Source organism: Strix uralensis, chromosome 10 (assembly GCF_047716275.1).
Source record: "Strix uralensis isolate ZFMK-TIS-50842 chromosome 10, bStrUra1, whole genome shotgun sequence".
NCBI lineage: Eukaryota > Metazoa > Chordata > Aves > Strigiformes > Strigidae > Strix > Strix uralensis.
This window is the reverse complement of record NC_133981.1, coordinates 18,566,149-18,583,260: the sequence shown is the minus strand read 5'-3', so window position 1 is coordinate 18,583,260 and position 17,112 is coordinate 18,566,149. Positions and strand designations below refer to the sequence as shown.

At 40.2% G+C, this 17,112-nt stretch overlaps 2 protein-coding genes across 3 annotated transcripts in view; both read left to right on the top strand.

Annotated features, from left to right (window-relative positions):
* The window catches only part of STIMATE (STIM activating enhancer), a 37,845-nt gene extending 29,298 nt beyond the window's left edge, over window positions 1-8,547 (top strand). The window contains exons 5-8 of one of the 2 annotated variants that reach the window (XM_074879519.1): window positions 1,428-1,540; window positions 2,463-2,540; window positions 3,423-3,572; window positions 4,452-8,547. In XM_074879519.1, coding sequence (XP_074735620.1) covers window positions 1,428-1,540; window positions 2,463-2,540; window positions 3,423-3,572; window positions 4,452-4,568 — 458 coding nt within the window. In that variant the 3' untranslated portion in view covers window positions 4,569-8,547. The remainder of the gene's footprint in view (window positions 1-1,427; window positions 1,541-2,462; window positions 2,541-3,422; window positions 3,573-4,451) is intronic. The other variant, XM_074879520.1, reaches the window with a different exon arrangement.
* Window positions 8,548-12,198: 3,651 nt separating this feature from the next.
* Window positions 12,199-16,554, top strand: MUSTN1 (musculoskeletal, embryonic nuclear protein 1). Its single transcript, XM_074879521.1, has 3 exons — window positions 12,199-12,384; window positions 15,185-15,305; window positions 16,090-16,554. The coding sequence occupies exons 1-3, from the start codon at window positions 12,376-12,378 to the stop codon at window positions 16,194-16,196; spliced, it is 237 nt and encodes a 78-aa protein (XP_074735622.1). The 5' UTR covers window positions 12,199-12,375; the 3' UTR covers window positions 16,197-16,554.
* The last annotated feature ends 558 nt before the right edge of the window (window positions 16,555-17,112 follow it).

The window sequence follows — 17,112 nt, the reverse complement described above, 5'->3', positions numbered from 1 at the left end:
AACTTCTAATTTCAGTCATATACCAGAAAAAACATGCCCTTCCCTGCAAAAAGATCGTGGAACAAAACGTTCACTGGTGATAGCGCACAACACTCTTAATACAGAGTTTCACGATTTCTGAACATACAAAATCTCATGTGACAGAGTTGGAGGAGATGCAAAACTGCTATAGCTGTCTTTGCTTATAGGAGTTAAATACAGGTTGGAAAAGAGCTTAGAATAAACGGGTAAAGTTTCAATGGTAAGTCTGTAGCTAAAGCTAGATTATATTTTTTTGTATTTGCTAGTTAATGAAAAAAACTAGAAAACGCTAATAAAAATGTGGAGTAAAAAAATTAATTGCTAATATTTAATTCTCAAATTTACTTCAGGCCACGTGTCTTCAGAAGAATCGTGGTTGCTTAACTTTGAATTACTGCTGATTCCCCTTTCCAATTTTCTAACTTCTTTTTTTAACAACAGAAGCCATAAACTGCAGTATATAACTGTAACACTTGAGCATTTTAACTGTTTTACGCTAGGCCTGTTGAGTGTTGATCACTAGCTTTTACTGTAAAACTTGTTTAGGAAGTTTTCTTTGTTTTGAACTCCAGTCTGATTTATCAGTTTCTCTTTATAGCATTTAAGCAGCAAATGGTAAGTCTCAAGACTATTGCCAAGTATTAATACTGAAAGCCTTTCAGAAATGTTCCAGAAAAGGAAGTAGCAAACTATCCATTGTGTTACAAATACATAAAGGCATCTGAATTTCCACTGCCCATTATTTATCCCCAGGCTAAAAGTTTTAAGTTGCCTTTGAAGATGTTGCAGAAGACTATTGTGAAGGCTAAACAGCGAACACCCCCCACCAGAGCTTCCTTTTGGTTTCCAGTGAAGTGCTGCTTTGAGCTCATCTGCAAAGCTTGTTAGGCATACCAGTCCTATTGTTCCTTTTTTCTTTTTCTTCCCCTCCTTGCTTTAATAGAGCATAATAGTCTACATAAGTTTTTGTTTGTTTGAGGTAGCCTAGGGAGAATGGCAGAAAATCATCACGTTTCTACTTAGACTCAAGGGAAATATGTTTTTCCCCTTAATTTTTCCCTTTTAAGAAACTTAATACTTCATCATAGTGAGTCAAAAATAACTATTTGATGAGAAACAAATGTAATGCAACTATATCTGTCTTGCTTTCATCAGATTATGTAAACCAGTGAGCATATAACCAGGTACTGCTGAATTGGATAAAGTCCTGTTATATTCAGTTTCTAACTGATACTTTTGGAACGTTGGGATGAGGCTGAGGGAGGAGAAGAAGCAGCACTACAGAAATTAGAGAAAGCACTTTAAGAGGTTATAGCTGCCCTGCCTCTTCTAATACTGCTTTGCTAAAATGTTTACTGTGAAATAAAATCAACCCTATGCATATATTGAACCTTTCTTTCTTGCAGGTGACCCAGTGCAGTGCGGTGCGTGGGTGGGCCAGTGTGCTCTGTACATAGTGATTATGATATTTGAGAAAACCATCATCGTTATTGTGCTTCTTATACCTCAGTGGAAAGAGGTTTGTATTTTTACAGCATTTTACAGGCAAACTAATTTCAGGTGGAAGCTGTAAAGCAGTAGACTTCTAATAGTGTTTATTGGTTTGGTTCAAGCATCGTAACTGTCTACAGTCAATGTCATTTAACTCTGGTAGTACTATGTTCTTTTAGTTTGATTAGGATACTGCTAATTAGGCTTTCTGGCATCCATTGCCAGAAATATCCTGTCATATTTTGGAGGGGTTTTATATACTGCAATATATAAAATTTTATTCTATCTCCTTGTCTGAGTGCTCTTGAAGCTACTAAGTGGTTCTTCCTTTTCTTAACCCTTTAACCCTTACTTACAGCTATTTTGTATTGCTTCTTGTAGTATTTTAAAGAATTTTCTTTGCCTGACCTTGTTGATAGATCTAAACTGTAGAATTTTAGAAATTTGCAATGGACTAGTGAAGCCATTGCTGATGACTGGATAAATATTTACTTTGATAGAATCTGTGTAATGTAGTACTCGGTGATGGTGTGTGGTGGTACAGTCCATTAAAAACAATTAGTCACTGTTGTATGCTCTGGACTACTTTAGGAACTGTCTTCTTACTGTGTATTTTGTAAAACTCTGCTCTGTTTAAGTTTTCCTAAAGATGGAACTTAAAACAAGTTCCTGGGGAGCACGCAGGTCTAACATGTTCAAGATGGTTCTAACACAGCTCTTCAGACTTCTGTAAACAAAAATGACAGAGATACGTTTCTTGCCAGCCCCACTTACTTATCTGTGGTAATTTATAAGCTGTCCTAAGTACTTTCCTTTTCTACAAAGCTGTCCTTTTTTGGTTCATATGAATTATTTCTGTAGCATTAGCTAGTACATGAACAATCACACTTACTAATCCAGTTACGTGCACATGCTGCCATGATCTGAACTTAATCCTTTTCTTTTCACAGGTAGCTTTATTGAATCCTATAGAGAACCCCCAGTTGGAGCTGGCTATCGTCATGCTGATAGTTCCCTTCTTTGTTAATGTTAGTACAACTTGCACGCTTCTGTGAGATGTTTACTTGGATATCTTTCTGCCGTGTGTTAATTAATTAATATTATTCCTTAAAGCACAGTGTACCTTGGTGCTTAAGTTAATTTTTAAAGAGGAAGGGTGTTAAAGAATGGATAAAATGTCTGGACATGTAGATTTTACAAAGCTGAAATCCATATTGAGCTAAGTAACCAGGCTCAGGAGAGGTACAGAAATGCCTCATAGATCTCTTTGGCCTGATGACTTCAGTAGATTGAGTGTAATACTGAAATACTGACATAGATTATAAAATTACAATGAAATTTGCTTTAGGAAACAGTTGGTCTAAGGATAGCTGTACTGTGAAGTATCCTGTGTCTGACCGTAGCTAATAGTGGCTGGCCTATGATGGAGCAGAGGAAAAGGGCAAGTGTGCAATCATCCTTCCCAAAGTATACTCTTCCAGTAATCCAGGATTTAGGGACTAGAGCCAGAGATCATGGGTGTCCTTGCATTTAATAACTGCTGGTGATTTTTTTTTTTCTTTCATTAATTTGCTCAAGCATGGATTTTATCCTTTGAGAACCAAAAGTCTGTTGCACTAAGATGTCTGCCTAAACCATTCACATTTCTACATGAAGAGTTAATATATGATCACTCTGAATAGCAGCTGCTTTTCTTACTTTCTTCTCTTCTACAAAGTAATAAAGTAGCAGTTCTAGAGCATTCATGCAACATGTAATAAGCAGTGTGACTGTATGCCTATACAAGATTTTACCTGTTTGGTCAATTCAGAATTATTGTCAGGTGTTCCTAATGCTGTCCAAATACTGACCAAATGAACATAGCTACTCTGAGGAAAACTGAACTGTCACTTCCCCCTTCTCTTAAACAGGCATTGATGTTCTGGGTAGTAGATAATTTTCTTATGAAGAAAGGGAAGACAAAAGCTAAACTTGAAGAAAAGGAAGCAGGACAAGATTCAAGAAATGGAAGTAAAGTCCGATACAGGAGAGCAGCATCACATGAAGAGTCAGAGTCAGAAGTATGTAGAGTTAATTATTGCAATTAATGCAATATTAATCCAGTTCATCCCTCATGCTATTGATTTGATTGTAACACTGTCAACTTAGTTTTTATTTTCTTTGCATGTACCTCTAACAGTAGTTCTTAGCATTTGTGTTGAGAAAAATGGCATTGTTGCACCGCTCATGGTGGTTCCAGATGGGAAGGAAGGCATAATAATATATTTAAATATATCACAGATGAGCTGTTACAAATGTCACTAAAAAAAACCCACATGGAATACAAAACTAATGAACAGTTCTAACTCAGAAGAGGTTAATAGTTTAAAGAGAGAGGAATCTGGTGGAGGCAACTGGCCTGATTTTGGAGAGGTATTTACATCCTTGTCTTAGCATAATACAGTTTAGATTAAAATTAAGTAGGCAGTTTTCAGTTCACCTGAAGGACAGGTGGTATCTTTGAAGGTAAGTTGTTTTAGCTTTAATTGGTTAATGTAACTTTTCTGCGTGTTAGACAGCACTGTTTATATGGGGCTTTCTTTAATAAAATGACTGCCGTATTACTAGTGTGGACAGAGGGCTTATGTATTCTCTGTCACTTTAACAGCATGCTGCCCCCACTGTTCTGGAGGTGTGGGAATCACTTCTTTGGGTTCAGAGTCAGTGATTGCAGTAGAGATTAATACTCATGCATCCTTCTTCGAAATTTACTGGAGGTTCCAGATAGGATGCATGACTTTTTTGATAGTACTGGCAATAAATCCGAAGTATGTTCTATAAGCTCTTTCTTGAGAAAATAATAAGGTGCTTTGCAAGCATGAAAAAAGTGGATTAGAAATAGAATGAAGAAAGAGTGTGACTTTGATCCCTGTTACTCAGAAGCTGTAATTTCTTTTTAGATCCTTATTTCAGCAGATGATGAGATGGAGGAATCAGATGCTGAAGAGGACCTGCGTAGACTGACCAACTTAAAGCCCATTAAGAAAAAGAAGCATCGTTTTGGTCTGCCTGTATGACACATTCCCTGACCTGTGTATTTGCAGGTTTCATGGCAAAAACTTCAGTCAGTGGGTTTTAATGTTGCAATTGCATCTCCCTTTTCATACAAACTGACTTAAGTAAGGTCTACCAACAGAATGCAGATGGTTGGAAGACTTCCAGTTCAGTTGCACTACAGACACACTGACCAATTATGCAAGAATGTCTTTTCATCGTGTGTGAAAAACACAGCGTTGTTAAGGACTGGTCGCTAAGTGGATTTGTATCTGACATTTCAGAGAAGATCATAGAAAACAGATACAGCAATCGTTCACTTATGGTTACTGATGATACAGTTTAAGATGTTCTCAAAAAGTCATCAGAATCAACTAAGTTAAAGGAGTGTGTTTTATTACTAAAACTGGCTTTTGCAGCATAATTCCTAGAGCAGAATAGTTTATGGTTACAAGCTGTAACTTAACGTTATTTTTTTAAGTACAAATGTTTACTTGCTACCGGGTACCTATGGAACTAATAGGTGGAACAAAGATTTTTTTCCAAGTCTCCTTGAATCTATCTGACTATTTTATATTTAAGTTATATTTTCATACAGTCGTATTTAAAGATTCTCTTTGTCAGAGAAAAGGGTGCAGTTCCCTTTTTTTGTGCAGAACAGGTCAAAAGATTTGTAGTGAAAATCTTATTTATCCTTGTGTCCTGGTTTAAGACAAAGGGATTGCAAAGGGAAAAGCTCTCTGTCACTGCTGAAGTCACCAAATATCACTAAAAATGCAGTCCTAAGTGTGCTTTTGACCACATAATTTGAAAATACCTTTTTTAATAGGAGGTGGTGTTTGCATATTTGACAAACGTGCACTTTAGTGTATAACAAAAATCTGTTGTGATAGGTTACTTATTTGTGAAATTAATATCTATGGATGACTAATTGTTTCTGCAAGTCTCTTGTGCATACCTCTCAAATGACCCAAAAGAGATGGAACATTTCTTATACTTTTCCTTATATGGGGCCTGCCATACAGGACCCTGATCTGACTGAAGCAGTTGTACTACAATATTGCAAATAATTCTGTCCCCTGATTTTTTTGTTGGAAAAGCAATCTTCTATTTAATGTGCTTTAAAAAAAGAGATTTCTCCTGTTTAATTTCCATACAGTCTGATTATCCTTTAGTATTTAAAAAAACAAAAAACAAACCCAAGAGGTATAATACAGTTGTTACTACAGAATTTTTGTGATTTTTTTTTTTTTGTTAGTGTCTTTGTCTTCTGATAATTGACAACACACCCTGATCTGAAACCTAGCAGACATGTTTTCAGTGATGTCCTTTTTGCTTTACTTATTTTTAAATGATTGTTTCTGATGGTTTTCCTTGCTTTTAGTTAAACCTTGTGCAGGACAAGGCGATGTGTCAAAGAGGTGACAACAGACCTTAATTGCAAATCTGTTGTAGTATCTGGATGTCAGAAATGTTCCAAGCCTTAAACCAAACAGTTTCATCGGAAAACTGCTCAGAACTTTTTAAGATTTTTTAGATTTTTATAGATTTACTAGGTCTTAATGTGATTTATTATCCAGACCACTTAAATGAGGTTCTTGGGCCTTAGTAAATACGAACTGTGCGCTCCCGTACTTATTTTCACTGTTCCAGCATTCCTGGTCACTGCTTGGCTGCCGAGGTGAACGCAATGTTCTAAGACTTCAGGTACACCTCAGTGTGTCCAGCAGCTAGAAGGGACATTTTACCAAACCTAATGTTTTTCGAGTTTAGTTGAGCCACTGACCTCTGTTACTGTGCACTGAAATGTAATAACTGCAATAAGTTTAAGTACTAGTGTTTCTTTTAGACTAAATCTAGATGCTAATGACAATGGAAGCTTGAGTCATTCTGAAATGGGGGGGTGGGGGGATGGGGAAGTGTCCCTAATCAGTGTTGCCTCTGTTTCAGGTTTTTTGGTCTTTTTCATTGATTGTGTGACTTGCATCTTCTCCTGTCTGTTTACCCTGGGGTGGGCGCATACCTCCAAAAGCACAGTACTTCAAGGAATTCATTTTCATCAAAAGAATAGTCTCATACAGCTCACTTTTCCAAAGGGATATAAGAGCTAGGACTGGCTCTTGTTGCAAATGTCAGCATTTATTTTTTTAGCATAGGATTTGTTCTATTTCAGATAGTGAAATAAAGCTATTCGACATGTGCTACATACCACTGCACAGCCATCGCCATCCTTGTCAACCATCGGAGATAACTGAGCAGCGCACACAAATTTAACTGTACGAGCTTTCATTTTATCTTCCTTTTCCCTCCTTTTCTCCAGTTTTATTTAAGTTATCAAAATTAGTTCTGTTTCTATTCTCGTGTTTAGTCTGTGAAGTGTCAGTATAAAATTATGGCCTTAATCATGTAAAACATTTGTTTTGAGCAGACCTCAAACTTACTGACCCAGTACAAAACAGTATAAAGCACTATGGAGCAGTTTCTTGAAGATGGCTATAGCAAAGGTATATGAATGCCTAATTTTTCCTGTCTTAAGTGCTTAAATGTCACTTGGTTTGAAATTTTGATATGCCTAGCAAGGTGATGTAGTAAAGCACTATGAGCCAAAGAGACAGAAGTATTTTAAATACCACAGTAGTAACAGGAGGAGCATATCTTCAGAGGGGAAAAAACAGCTCTAACTTTCTGTACTAAGATAAAACTTACCCACACCCTTAGCCAAATAACAAAAACTGGATTTTTTTTCTATTCATTCCTTGTTATCATGTGGAAGAGATGGAAAATATAAAATTGGCAGTTTTCCTCTCTGTAAGATAAAAATGAAATTCTTGCAGTAGGTACAAGTAGGACAAGTGCTCTTGTCTGAAGAGCTTGTATGTGTGAGAAGGAAGTGTGTGCCTAGTGCTTCACTATGTCTTACTGTTTGTTGAAATGTATTGGCAGTACAGTCTGAAATAATAAATTTTTCGTAAAGAGTTGATCCAGTAATAATATTACAACACGATGACCTTTGCATTATCCTCAAACTGGCGCTCTAAATTTATGCCTGGTAAAGGGTACTTCGGGACAACTCATAGCAAAGGTTTAACTCAGGCTGTGCTTAAAAATGTGATTCTGTTTCATGAAAATAAGCTATGTAGTATATGCCAAAGTAAGAGAAAGGGATTGTAACTTACTGAAGAGACGCAGAAGTATTAGTGGAGATCAAATTTACCACGAATGGTCAATCTAAATGTATTAACTGTTTCTAGTATCTGACCTGTGACACATCTGCATAAATTTAAAACACTGGTGTTGTCTGATGCGTGGTTTTCAAGTTCTGGCTTTAATATGTTCAGGTCCCCTTGTCTTACTTTAAGTAGGTAAATGCTGTATGTTAATGTTGCTAACTAAAATGTACTATAGCTTTTCTTCAGGGAAAACTCAGAAATTGAGTTGCAAATTAGAGCAATGCAAAGTGATCCTCTCCCAGGTGTCTGCTCCGATTCCAGCTGTGCCTGGGGAGGGAGGCGTGGGCTCTCCGCTCTGCCGAGAGCTGAGCATCACAAGGAATTTCTGCCACTGTGCTTGACTAACCCATGTTTGCAACTTTGCTGTGCTTTTTACAGGAGAAAACAGTAATGAAAGCAAATAAATTCAGCCACATCAAGTCAGAGTAGATCTACAGCATAGGCGTGCAAACTTTTTTAGGTAAAGTTTCCAGTTCAATTACTGAAAATGACTACTATGGTTTTACAAAGTAAAACTGCAGTATCTTTAAAAAAGGGACTCTTTTGTAGGTGTTTTTGTCTTGCGTGGGTATCCGTCTCAAACTGAATGTTGGGTTTGTTTGTAAGTAAATTCAGAGTATAGCCTATGTGAGCAAAACCAACAGCTGTATTCTGCTGCCCTCTGTTTGAACCGTATTGTTTAATCAGTGGTGTTACCTTAAACTTCTAAGGGTATCTCATGTAATTACATTGTATAATGGTTTACAATAAAGTTTGACTTATTACAAATTTGTACACTTGTTTTATACTTGTTCTGTTTAAAAGTGCACATGTTTCAATGTTTATAATGTGCTGTTGTGGGAAGCAGGTTTTGCTACTGGAGTTTAACTTCAGAACTGCAGTTAGAATTTTTTGCAGTCTCAGGTTGGTGTTTATTTCAATATATTCATTTACCTTAATAGCAAGTCCCAATTCAGTTGGAGGGACTACTATTCTTAAGTAGCAAATTTTGTTTACAACTGTAAGAATCCTTGCAAGCTCTTCTCGGCTCTGTTCCATGAGGAGGGTGTTTGCCCTCTGTGTGTGCACACATGGAGAATAACCATCTGTATTTTCATATTGAAAATAAAACCTTCCATGTGCAACCTGAGAGAACTCCTGAGATTGCAAAACATTGACCTGAGACTTTCTGGAGTGTAGGATATTGTTAAAATGCTGTAACCACACAGTGGCTGATTATCGCAGCCTGCTTTCAGCTTTCTGAGCAAAGCCAGACCTTTTGGTTGTTGGCAACAAGAACATATAAACTTAGAATTTCTGAATTTACCTCCCATGTCCTGTCCCTTGGCAGAGGCATGGCCTAATTCAGTAATTTGATAATGTGTTTTATATTCTGTTTCCCTTCCAATTTGTTTGCAGTGGGTAGTAGAAATGCATGCGGAGGAGAGATGTCTGAGGATCCTGTTGAGAAGTTTGCTGGTGCAGTGCCATGTATCACCAGACTAGTGTAGTGCCTCCTCAGGGGCAGAAAAGGGCCACGTGGGGATGTCTAGTTCTAGGACCAAATAGTCTCTCTGTGCCCTGTCTCCAGAGGGCAATGTGCTGGAGATGACTGATGTCTTCCTCGCTTGCTTTAGTCTTTGCTACTGCCCAAAGCCATGCAAAAGGGAAAGAGGGAAGCAGTGCTGATTCTTTTCTGTGTGACAAAGACATCACTGCTACATGCTATCTATGTAGTGCAGAGTTGTCTCTTAAGCTCCAGGGAATTGATTACCAAAGTGTTTGCAGCAAGTACTTAGTCTTCACTTATTCTACCTGACAAAATGAGTGTAGCCTAGCTTGGGTTTTTTCTGTTGTGTTGGGCAGAAGGATGCCATCTTACTCTCCAGCTTTCCTGGAGGTATGGCAAGGTATCTACCATCAATTTTGCAGAGTGTTGGAGGAATGAGGAGGGGACCATGTAGGATGAGAGCTGGCTTGCTATGAAGCTCTAACATGACCATGTGCAGGTGATCGATTTATTTTTTGGGGTGGGGGGGTGGGGCACCGCAAATGGCGTGAGGGTGATACCTCTATGCCAGAATAGAGCAGAAATCCTGTTCTTAGTGAGCTGCTGTTGTCACCCCTTCCTATCTTGGGAGCAGTTTAGTGTGTTCTGCTGGGCTGGACCTGCACAGTATCAATCCACTACTACTTCTGTAACTCCTCCATATGTTTGCCTATTACTTCCCACCCACCCACAAACAGCCCCATACCCACCGCATCCTTACAGGAATTCGGAGAATAATCTTCAACCTGTCAAGCCTGTTAGTCCACTAAGGGATGTTAGCAGTTTCCTGGAGAAGTCAAATCTTCTGTAAGATCTGTGTCTCCTGGAGATCACAGTGGTCAGATGTTCACTAAATTCTCCAGGTTCATCACCATGTTTTAGTTGCAGCTGTTTCTCGGCAAAGGAGTTTTTCACACTTCATGTTGCAGTGGAAGATGAAAGAGGGTTCACTTGTGTTTTTAATAGCCATTATTAAATAAATGAGCCTATCTTGTTTCATTGTCATTCATGTCCCATTTAACAGATCTCAGGACCTCAACCAGGTGAACAGGATTTCTACTCTAAAATGTAAGTAACTAGATTTAAATTGTTTTTTGTAAGGAAAAACTAGCCCATGATCTGCAAGAGGAAATGGTTGTGCTGCTTGTTCAGCATTGGTTTAGGAAATGTATAATTGGAGAACAGAATTGTCCAGGCTGTGGGTGGTATCTTAGAAACTTCAGGGTATGATGCCTACCTCTGTAGGTGCCTCATCTCCTACCCCTGAACGGCATGCAAGCTGAAGGTGTCTTGATTTTGTTTGTATAAATTAAATTGCCATGAAAGCATAACTCTTGCTTTTGAGTGAGGAATATGTAGTACCAATTAAATGAATCAATTCAACAGAAGGGAAAAAATAGTTCATTGTCTTGAATTCTAAATATTTGCTTTAAACATGCAGAATGTTATTTTCCTGTTGTAACAGATAGCGTCAGAATAGTGACACTTATGGGACTGTATAGAAACAGTGGAGAAGGAGAGGTGTTAATTTGTACAATAGAAAAAAAAAATCTGTTTTTCCTAAAGTCAATTTTTTTTTCTTCTGCTTTGTTAGCCTAGTAAAAGGTATTGCTGTTCTGCAGAAACAATTCTTCTAGTTTGCTAAGCTGTGGGTTTAAAATAGAAATTCGACATAAAAAATGGCTAAGTATGTAATATCGAAACTGCTTCTTAACTTACAAATAATTCCCCCAATAGTCACATAAAACAAAGCATCTTCTTAGGCCTGAAAAGAATTCGGCTTAAAGGCAAGATGGGCACCCAGAGGCCTGGGGGATAGTTCACAACCAACAAGTTCCACAGTCCTGATCGTACGGCGCTAGTGTGGTGGTATTGATGTAATGTTTTCGTAATGAAAAATACCAATTTGACTTTACCTCCTGTGCTTCTCTCTATAGCCTAAACAAAACACAGGTGGAGCTCGAGAAAAGGCCGGGACAGATTTCTATCACTACAGTGATCGATCTTTCCAGTAGAAGATGTTTGGAGGTCTGCTGCGTCTGCCTTTCTCGTATTAACATACCTGGCTGGAGTCTTGGTTCTTTGTAGGTGTTGAGTGCAGTCACAGAGGCTGATTTATTTTTTTTTTTTGCATGTTGTGAAGAATTAATGTAAAAAAATATAAAAATAAAAGGGAAACAACCCTCCACCCAACACTCTCCTGGCAATAAAAATATAGAAGTCATGCTTAGAGGGGTTTTTTTTTCTATCTAATTAAGAAGTTGTTTAGAGAACAAATGTTAGGTTCTGGAAAAGGTTTTACTACTGTCAGCATGTACAGTGGGGAACACTGAATTTATTCATGTCTGAGTAAGCTAGTCCTATACAGATGACAGGTGAAATGATTAAATTTACTAATGCTGTTGCAAGTAGAAAGTGATTTTACTCTCAGTTGTGCAAGAGCTGCCATCAGAGCAAGCTCAGCAATAGATCTGTGAGGGTAAAACCATATTCTACTTACTCTCCAAAACACACAGCATACTCTTCTGTTAAAGATTCCTGTGCAGAAGCAATTGGCAGAATGTTATGCTTTGAATGTTAAGTTTATATAATCTTTAGAGAATGCCTATTTTGCTATTCAGGGAAAAAAACACAAACACTCTCTTCGTGCCCCCCCCCCCCCCCGAGGATTCAGAGTCAATTTTGAGTCCATAACAAAGTTTTGCCTTTTAAAGTTATAAATAGAGCCCCAGCGGACTCCCTGGGAAGTCGTTTTTGTTGTGGATTGGGCTTCCCCCCTGCCACAGCTGTCTGCTCTCGTCAGTCCCAGCTCATCCCTCCCCGGGCACAGGGCGCAGTAAATACTGCCAACCCCAGTCATCGCTAAGAATAAACCTTTCAACAACAGCAGCCTCTGTCAACCTGAATCATCCTGGGTTCTGGTTTGGGAAGATGACCCAGCTAGTGACTTCATGTTAGATGCTCTATATAAGTCAAGGAAAAAAACAGGCATTTGCAGAGCGCACAGGCTGGATTTAATCAAAGCCGGGAAACGACCTCGGAAGGGATTACGGTCGAGTGAGCGCTGCAGTTATGTCACAGGTACGGGGAGATTTGTGAGGCTGGCGCTGGTTAGAGCATGATGCCCAACAAATGTGTTACTGTTTTAGATGGTTTGCTTGGAATAGCTTATTAACAAGTTACTCTCGTTAACCAGTGAATTTGGCTTTTCTGCTCTATGTGACTTGTTCGATTATGTCAAAGTATTTAAGTGTTCCTTTTATAGATTTTAACAAGTTGCTACAAGGGATTATTTGATGAAGGAGAGCACCTGCCCTCTACATGATTAATTAATTCCATTTTAAAATGTTTTGTTTTACCATAAATATTTTTATTTATGTAGGAAGGGAAAAAACATTTCCACTGCTCTGGTTTGGGATGTTTCACAGAAGGAGTGATTTCTGCTATTCCAATATGGTTTCTCAGACCATGATTTGAAATTTTGGGAGTATTAAAAGGACACGGCTATACTGAAGTGTGCTGCTGTGTAAAGCTTAATGTATTAACGTGCAGGAAAAGAGAGTGCGACTGAAAATTATAGCTGTTAGGATATGATATCTGAGACTGAAGTTTTGTATTACACACTTCTGTGTTCATTTTGTAACTAATGGTTTGTCTTTGCTCCCCAATAATCAGTCTTTCAAAGCGATCTTAAAATTAGCTTAGAAACATTTTCACATAAGTGTTATGTTTTCAACACCAGCTACGCATGCCTGGCAGCATCCTCCCCAGCGTGAGAGTTTTATGTGCTGGGTGGGATGGAGAGTAAGAACACAGGAAGGGTGGAAGAGCACAATCCTTCCACCGTATAGAGTAACTCAGTTTGGCTTGTTTTCTTTACTCCAGAGAAAGAGAGACTTAGAAAACCAGTTGCATGTCTTGTAAAGCAACACTTTTTGACTTGTGACAGGAGGAGATAAAGCTCAGGCTGCACTGCTCTGCCAGCTGGGAATGGCTCCTGGCAAACCCAGCTTACAAACACACTTGCCTTGGGAGCAATTAGCAGTTGTGCAGCTGCTGGTGCTGGCAGGTCCAGGGCTTGCCTCTGTGGCTCACGGTAACCTTTCTGTGCAGCAGTTCTGCTTTTTAGCTGGGTGCCAACTAATCCACAGTAGCTGTCCTGCTGGAAAATCCACCTGTAATCAAAGCATGAGAGCCTTTGTTTTAAAATAACTGGATGAAATTCAACAGTTCTGCTCAGCCTCACTGTGTCTCTGTGCATCTCAAGTGCCTCCTTTCCTTACCCTGTTCCCAAGAAATCCCTTGTTCCAGGGAAAGAAGCCTTGCAGTTATTGCCTTTTGCCAATGAAGGACCTTAGCAGGTTTCGTATCCCTGTTAATAAAAGAAGGGTGGGGGTTCCCCTTCTGTGTTGGACCCAACACAGGTATGTTCTGGCTGCCCATGGACCACGCCATGGGCATGGGGGACTGTTCCCATCACATGCCAATTTTTGTTACAGGTGGACAAACGAAACCCTGGCTGTAGGGATGTTTGGTTAACCAGCTAACCCACCCAAAGCTGTGAATTTTGAAGGGTTTGCTACCCTTTCCCCTTGCTTGCTTTGGCTACTTGTAGAGTGTTTTCCCCAGAGGTCTTGTGAATGTTTTGTTTCCCACAACACATGCAAATGGGATTGACAGCGAGCTATTCTGAGCGTTCCCGGGAATTTACAGCCAGCAGGAAACATGCCGAAGGCTCCAGTGCAGCCAGCCCACCCCTGCCCAGAGCCAGGCATGGACACACTGTCTCTGCAAGCTCCCTGGGACTCGCTGCTCCAGCCATTCGCAGGCCTTGAGGGATTTGTTTCCCTCCACAACTGTTTTTAGCTTTACAGGCAGTGCCTAGGAATGTACAAGTGAGCTCCACCGCTGCCAGAACCCAAATATCTGAGGCCCTATGTATGTAGCGATGGTCAGAGAAGTTTCTTGTTGATGGTTCAGCGTGTAGGTCTTTTATTCTTTTTAATCGTATCTCCTGTGCCCCTTCACCCTGCCACAGGGTCTGTCTTGGTGGAACCTTGGCAATCTGTCCTTGAAACAGTAAACTGAAGAGGGAATGTTAATGGTGCCCACTGCTACTGTGACATTGTGTCTGACTTTGTAGTGCTAATTTAAACGTAGGGATAGACTGATATGAACCAATGTTATCCTGATTTTCTTCTAGCAGGATAAACTGTAAACAGATTAGTACTTGGACATTGCACCACCTGATGATGCATTTGTTTCCATATTAGATTTCCTTCTCCTTCTTTGGGTTCTGAGTCCAGTGTTTCAGATGTGCTCAGTACATGCTTGTAGACAACCCTGTTGATTGCTCAGATACTTTTGTTCCCTAAATTTAAGATCAATAACTATGGGTCAAGTGTTTATTCCAACTAAATCAAGCCAGACTTTAGCATTTCTCTGATTTCCCAAAGTAGTAGTGAGTAGGTTGAGGCACAAGCATGATTTAGTAATGATGTTGTTTTTCTTCCCAAATATTGGACAGATTCTTGAATTAACAATCAGTACTTGCAGAATGACCAAGCAGGGCCGAACAGAGAAACTTTTAAAAATAAATAAAAATATATAATTAGGCAACCCACTGTCTCTTTTAAAAGCTGTACAATCGAGAAGACAATTTCAGAACAGAACAATAATAATGGCAACAGATTTTGGGAAGGGCAGTGAAATCATGGTTGTGCAAAGATCGTGAGTAGCTGAGTGTGCAGTCTCAGAATTGAAATAGGTGGAGTATTGTCTTAGCATCTCTGTATGTTGTAGCCTTTGGGTTAAGACAGCTTTGTTCCCTATGCTTCCAAACACAAAATACTGATGTGTGGGCAACACGTCTGCTTCTTAGCCAGCCCCTGTGAAAAAGAAGCGTCCTCCAGTGAAGGAAGAGGACCTCAAAGGAGCCAGAGGAAACCTTTCCAAAAACCAGGAAATTAAATCCAAAACCTACCAAGTGATGAAGCAGTGTGGTAAGTCTCCTTGATGGAAACAACTAAACAGTCTTCCCAAGTAAAACATCAACTTAATTGCTCTTTTCAAGTGAAAGGGTGCACCTCTGAAACAGCAGCCAGCAGTGTGCTTGCCGACCCTGGCCTGGCTCTGCAGGGACTTCGCATCCATCATCTTGACAGCATCAAGAGGTGCCAAGAGGGCTCTGCTTGGAGTCATTGTTCTCCCTGTCAGGACAAAGTGGGAGGGAGAGTCCTGACCTTGCCTTCTGAACAAGGGTTCAAACCAAGCCCTGGGACCATCATCAATATCAACGACTGCCCAAGTTTAAGATTGGAGGCTTGGTCATAGATTAGGGGATTTCTGGCCTCTCAATTTGATGTGTTTGAGATGAAGCAGAAATTGGAGGGGATAAAGGGCAGATGGTGAGAGAGAAGAGAGTGGCTGCTTGCCCTGAATGGCCCTGGTGCTCTGGTTTTGTGTTCCCTTTCCACCACCAGTGGGAGAGTATAAGGAAAAATTATGAATTTCAACCTTTTTTCAGTATAATAGCCTGGACCTCAGGAGTTTCCAAGTTTCTAAAGCACTTGCAGGTATTTGGGGCCAGTCCATGGTAGTGACCACCTACAGGTGCTGTCGTCTGCCCCGTGCTTGGGATAGAAGCAGTGCTTTAAGGTTTGGGAAGTTGATGGACGGATGAAATATTTAGCAAATGTGTATATATGTATTTCAGCAGCACTAGTTTTACTCCCCGAATTTGGTGTGCTACTTCACTGATTCCCTCTCCTGGTTTTCTTTTCCAAGAACAAATGGGCTCTGTAGCACCCTCCATATTCAGCCGGGATCGGACAGGAGGTGAAACAGTCTTCGAGAAACCAAAAGGAGAGCCGGCCAAGAGCGTCTTTGGCTGACGGTGGAGCTGGATTTGTCTCACCCAGATGATTGTTGTAATGTTTTCCCCAACTTCTGCCCCTTTACACTAAAGTCACTGTAGACTTAAGTAGCTAATTTCTACTGCAAGTCATTAAGTAGAGAATAGAATCATGTTGAAGGGTACAAATTCCATGTTAATTTTTATTATGTGCTTTATTTCTATCTGTTGAATGGCGTTTGCTGTAACGGTTTGATAAAAAAAGCTTCTTGGACACAGCTTGGCACACTGTGGTTACTAATTTCAATTTAGGCTTAGATTAATGCTGTGGACACTTTGGCATTACAAGGTATGATCTCGTCTGTCAAAAGCAAAGAATAAACATCCAGATGACAGAGTTTTAGTGTCAGTGTGATTTCTTCACACTGTGCCCTCACCAGGAGGGAGCTGAGGAGGAGCTGGTCGAAACAACGACGCAGAAACCTGGAGACTTCACCCAAATCTGTGCTGACCCTGACGGCGCCCTGGCAAGGTCCCTCAGGTCTGGGGCCACAGGGCAGTGGCCCCCCTCAGGGCTCCCCCCTCACAGTTCCCTCACGGCCCCTCAGGGCAGCAGAGCCGTGATTTCCCCGTGAGCGCTCTGCCGGGAGGTAAGATGCTGGGCTGTCGGTGTGCCCCAGCGCCAAGGGAGGGCTTTCAGCCCATTCCCCAGTGGCCTTTTCCTCGTGTCCCTTTGGATCAAGTGAGAAGTGAGTTGATAGACCAGCAGCACGGGCGCCATGTCCTGCCCGACTGAGGAGCTGAACAACCTGCTGAGTGTCTCTGTATAACAGCAAACCAACTCTGGAAGTTGGTTTTTTGCAACTCTGTTTATGTCTTGATTTGCTGCATTAAACATCAAACCTGTTTTCCCCTGAGGTTATAAATCAGAGCATTTCCCCTCAGCTCGATCTTTG